This window comes from Arabidopsis lyrata (genome assembly GCF_000004255.2).
Source record: "Arabidopsis lyrata subsp. lyrata unplaced genomic scaffold ARALYscaffold_5, whole genome shotgun sequence".
Lineage (NCBI taxonomy): Eukaryota > Viridiplantae > Streptophyta > Magnoliopsida > Brassicales > Brassicaceae > Arabidopsis > Arabidopsis lyrata.
This window is the reverse complement of record NW_003302551.1, coordinates 15,047,299-15,053,179: the sequence shown is the minus strand read 5'-3', so window position 1 is coordinate 15,053,179 and position 5,881 is coordinate 15,047,299. Positions and strand designations below refer to the sequence as shown.

Sequence of the window (5,881 nt, the reverse complement as noted above, 5' to 3'; positions counted from 1 at the left end):
ATATGTTATAATTTTCATTTCTTGAGGCACTTATATTCTAGGTTTTGATTCACTTGAGACTTTTGTTTGCCTCTCCAATATCCATGCATATTATATGAGCTTTCTTTCTTTCTTATATTTCCTTATTTGGTAAAAAATGTTTTTATTCTTTATTTAGAATTTTTTTTTTATCACAATCCATTTTTTTCTACTTAATTAACTCTTCCATACATTAAAATTGTTACAATTTGTTTTCTCCCAATTCCATAGGCTCCTATCTTCTAGGTTTTGACTTTTGTTTGCCCTCTCCATGCATATTATATGCGCTTTCCTTCTTTCGTTGTTTTTGTTTTTTAGTTTGTTCTTGATTACAATTTAGTTTGTTCCTCATTTTGTAGGAACTTATGTATTGAATCTATTGGTAATTCTGGTGAGTATTGTTTCAGAAGTTTGCCTAGAAATTTGAAGAAAATGCCACTTCCGCAAGAAAATTCCCCCAGAAACTAGTGAAATACTATAATATACTGGAATAATAGCAATAATTAGGTACAGGACCCGCGCTTCGCGCATGATTATTTGTATCTTTAAATTATATTATATAATTTGTCTTCGTAATTTAATTGTGACATTTAGTCAGATTCTTTTACAATATTAGAATTTAATAATAGTTCATTATTTTCTTCTATATCTGTATTGTTTTTGTTTTTATATCGGTTAAAAAATATTTAATTACTTCGAAAATTACATTTTATTATTCCATATTATAGTTTTCATAAAAATGTCATAAATTTGTTATACTTACGTATTTTTAAGTATCCATGCAATTTACTTCGCAAAACAAAATAAAATATTTTTAATATAAATCTGTATTGCATCTATTAATTGTATCTATAATACCTAAAATGTGTGTATATAACTAAAATTTAGAAAATAATTTTATTTCAAAAACTTTTTTTTTTTGTAAAATAATAGTTTGCGACTCTTACCAACAAAATAAAAATTATAATTATAACAGAGTACTTATTTACAAAGTAATCGAAAACAGAAAATTGAATTGATTGTTTCAACTAATGTTATTATTCTATGATTATGTTCGATTTTGAGTAACTTATGCCACAAATAACAAATTAGGGAAGTTAATCCTTAAATATAGCACTGTTTCAATTAAATAGGTATAATTTATTGTATTGATTTTCAAATTTATTTTTTAGTTTTTAAAATTTTTATAAAACTAATTAATGCAATGCTCTGTAATGCTGACACGTGGCCAAAATGTTTCTCTTTTAATATATAAGGGATTAAAGAGGGGTGCATGAACTTTATCCTGTCACAGAGAACATGAGAATTTATCCGAATAAAAAGAGAGATTGGAGATACATATATAATTGAAAAAAAAGAGCAATAAAGAAAGTAAATGAATTCATATTTATCTTATTTTTCATATATGAACAATATAATAACTAAAGAAAAGAAAAAAGAAGATAGAAATGTGTCAGAAGAATACAGAGCACTTGTTCAACAAATTATAAGAATGTTATCTATAAAACCTAATATTAAGGATATTGTCATCAGCTCATGATCGAGTAAAAAAAGGATATTATATATAATCATAATTGAGTAAAAAATATTTCAGGGATATATTTTTTCACAGCATTAATAAAATCTGCTTCATTTTTTCAAATATGACTATTTTTTTATTACGGACTATTTTTTAAATTATGTCGGAAAACGTGATTAATCATTTGGGATATAAATTGTGGTGTTAATATGGAGCAAAGGGCATAGATGATGCTTGGGACATGAACACAGCTGTATCACTACCTTGCCTTGGGAGGCAACCTACCCTAATTTTGTTATTCAATTATTAAAATATAATTCCTTTTAGAATTTTTTGCTATTTGCTTCCAATATCCCAGTGTTTGTTTGTTATTTTAATACAGTGCCCATCCTCAGCCAAATAATACGATGACAACTTTTCTTTTTTATAATAAATACATCCGACGAAAAAAGTCAGTAGTAATTAATTTCCAATATACTACTATACTCTAGATTTTATGGAAGTCTATTTGATTTATAAGTTTGTTTTTGGTGGGTTTGATGAGACTACTATCTGATCAAGATATGTCAAATACTTAAAGATTCTTCCAACTAAACAAATCGTTATTGGCGTTTTAGAGTTGCATTGCAAATTTCAGTAAACAATCTTAGCTATTAGCTAATATTTTGCAGTCTGAATTCTTATTCTTTATTAGTACATTTTTAAATTTGCTCTCGATTTTAACGGCATTGTTCAATCAATAACATAATGAATGACATGGGCGCTTTTGATAAAACAGTTCAATAATTAAAGAAAAAATCGAAAAAGAAAGTTCTCGAGAGACAAAAAAAAAAAGTACGAACAAAACTTCGAATCTTGGTTAAGAAATTTAGATTCGGTGTGAAGGAGGAGGAGTGTTTAATTCTTGCAGTGACTTTGTGGAAGTAAAAAGGTGAAAAAGGGGAAATAGCATCTATTTTTGTTACTTTCGAAGCTGATTGAAAAAGTGAGTGCAGCGAAACGTCATCGTTTCGTTGGTTTTCTTACATGTTTCAGTGTCACCAAAAGAGGGTAAAACCAAGTCCAAAGCAACTTACTGTGTCTGTCTATTTTTGGCTAATTATAGGGAAGAAGAAGAAGAACTCATCATCATAAATTTAATCAACAAGTAAACAAAAGTAATTGTTTGATGTTTTAAATGTGACGTCAAAAGAGATTATTTCTACGTGTGAAATTAAAATAAAAACCGATGATTTTGCACAAATGAAGCCAAGCAGTAATCTTGATTGAAGAATGCGAGGTTTTTGATGTCTTTTGGACTTATGCATTTTTAAGGAAAGAGTCATTTATTAATTTGGTTGTTGAAGGGCTTCCTTGTTAACTAATGTTATTACTTTTCTTTCTTTTGTTCTTTATTTGTCAATAACAGTACTCTATACGTTCACGTAAAGTTCTTAAAACAAAACGAAAAATAAAGGAGAAATTATTTAATGAAGATCGCAATAAGTCCTTTCCGATCGGCTTTGATAAGCGTGCCATATACCAACGCTCGACGCCAAGTGAGATTCGATTATACACAATATTATTCCATAATACATACACCTATAAAATATATATATATATATATATATATATATATAATGCGTATACTGTACATTGAAAAAAAAAATCATATAAACTAAACACACATTTTTTCATAAAGATTAAACTGACTCTTTTGATCGTAATTTGTAGCATGCTGGTTTGTATTGGTGAAACTCGAGTAATTCACTATTATCAATTAAACAACAACAATAACAACAACAAAAAATGAGCTCTTTAATCTTGGGTTGCAAAAATTAACTTACTATTCATGTTTTCTTCAACTTCAAAGAAGTTTAACACCAATATTAGTTACTAACCAAGACAATGCATCTCATACATATTCTCATGCTCATGCATAATATATTGGATCCAGATAAAAAGATAAAATAAGAAGACTTGAATTCAAGGTAATGTTTCGCCGTCGCCTGAACAGATCCCGGCGAAACAGATGGGTTCCCTGGATTCTGACATATTTCATGTGGATGTGGGGTAATTAACAATTACAAACAAAAACAATAGTATAAAATTTCGATACATTTATTAATTAAAAAAAAGATACAAAAAAGGGAATATAAAATCTACACGACTACTCTCTCTCCCATTATATATGTAGTTTAGTTAGCATTCGAACCGATATAAAAATTTATTTATTTATTTATTGCATTTTAAAAACAAATTTAAATTGTAGAAATAGGAAAATTCATGGTTGCTGCCTCTGCCTGCCTCAATGGTGATAGCGGTTCATGCACCTTGATTTGTCCAGAAGCGCCTTGGTTCACCCCTCGTGGGTCCAACACCCGACCGATTTGTGACACGTATACAGTCGATCCAGACAAAGGATAACATCTTCGTGAATCGACGATCAATATGACTCTTACTAATAAATGAATCGAATTTTTCATCAGCTAAATTAGTGTTTTCGATCACTGTCGATCTCTTGCTAGTTTCAGAAAAAAATCGATATTTTTTTTTTTTGTCGTCTGATTTATTTATAACATAGAAGCTAAGGTGGTATACAAGGGTGTAATACAAACGCCGGCGGGACTTTAACCCCCAGAAAAAAATCGATATATGAAACTGATTTTTATGAAAACTAGTATATTGAAACTTTAATAAGTAATTTCTTTATTTTTTAATTTCTCTCCTAATAATTATCAAAGCAAGGAAACATTTGTCAACAGCTAGCTAGTATACATACATACATACAATATACGGTATGTGTGTCTGTAAAAAGATTAAAAGAGTGAAAAATAGAAGAGGAAAACAATTAATAAATTAAATAGTTTTATGTAACGAATAAATTAAAAGCCAAAGATGAAGAATGGGCCACAAAGTGCTATATAAATCTATCACTTCCTGTTATATTGCTGAATCTCTGATTGGTAGTAACAGTTCACATTTCGCACATAACTAATCTCTGTGATTCAGACACACAAAACCCTAAATTTCAAGGTTTGTCAGTCCATCTTCTTCTTCCTCCATACCTTATCTCACCAGCTTCTCCATATTCTCTCAAAGGAAAACAAACCCTATAAATTCCACAAAAAAGGAGGATGGATAACTCCGACATTTTGATGAACATGATGATGCAGCAGATGGAGAAGCTTCCGGAACACTTCTCTAACTCAAACCCTAACCCTAATTCCCATAACATTATGATGCTCTCAGAATCCAACACCCACCCGTTCTTCTTCGACCCCACTCATACTCATCTCCCATTTGACCAAACCATCCCTCACCACCAACCCGGTTTAAGTTTCCGGTACGCTCCCTCCACGTCATCATCTCTCCCGGATAAGAGAGGAGGCTGCAGCGACAACGCCAACATGGCGGCGATGAGAGAGATGATCTTTCGAATAGCCGTGATGCAGCCTATACATATTGATCCGGAATCCGTGAAGCCGCCGAAGAGAAAGAACGTGAGGATCTCAAAGGACCCACAGAGCGTTGCTGCTAGACATAGAAGGGAGAGGATAAGCGAGCGGATTCGGATTCTTCAGCGGCTTGTACCTGGTGGGACTAAGATGGATACGGCATCGATGCTCGATGAGGCTATCCATTACGTTAAGTTTCTCAAGAAGCAAGTGCAGTCGCTGGAGGAACATGCGGTGGTTAACGGCGGAGGAATGACGGCGGTGGCCGGAGGAGCACTGGCGGGTACTGTTGGTGGAGGATATGGAGGAAAAGGGTGTGGGACTATGCGGTCTGATCATCACCAGATGCTTGGAAATGCACAGATTCTTAGATGATGATGATGATGATGATGAATTTTAAATATATATCATATTAATATGCCGGAAACAAATATTATCGAAGGGAGTTAAATTTAGTGTCATGAAACTCTGAGAGTATTTTAAAATGTCTTTATCTTTCCGGGTTTCGATAATGTTTGGGATGGTTAGTTAACAATTTTAAAGTCAGACAACTTGATGTAAAGAATAAGTTTAGTAATAGTAGTACTTGATTATCAATTTATCATTACTAAATGAATTAATCCCTTGTAACTGATCAATGCGACATGTTTTAGCTTGAAGACATCTACTTAGGTTTTGTGAGTTGAATATTGCTTTTTGCCTTTTGCCTTGTTTCTAATGTAACAAGTGTCGAAGCGTGTAATTTATGTCACTAGAAAATGACCCTTGTTGTAGAACCTTCTTGATGCATACAGCATATAGATAACACGAAGTTTTGTGGACAAAATATAACAAGAATATTTTTGGTGTTGTTTAGGATTTTTTAACACTTAATAAAACATAAAAAGTATCTATCATACTTTTAACG

At 31.6% G+C, this 5,881-nt stretch overlaps 1 protein-coding gene across 1 annotated transcript; it reads left to right on the top strand.

The window, feature by feature from the left end:
- Positions 1-4,262: 4,262 nt before the first annotated feature.
- On the top strand, positions 4,263-5,881 carry LOC9313807 (transcription factor HEC2). Its single transcript, XM_002877693.2, has one exon. It carries the CDS (start codon positions 4,654-4,656, stop codon positions 5,347-5,349), a length of 696 nt encoding a protein of 231 aa, XP_002877739.2. The 5' UTR covers positions 4,263-4,653; the 3' UTR covers positions 5,350-5,881.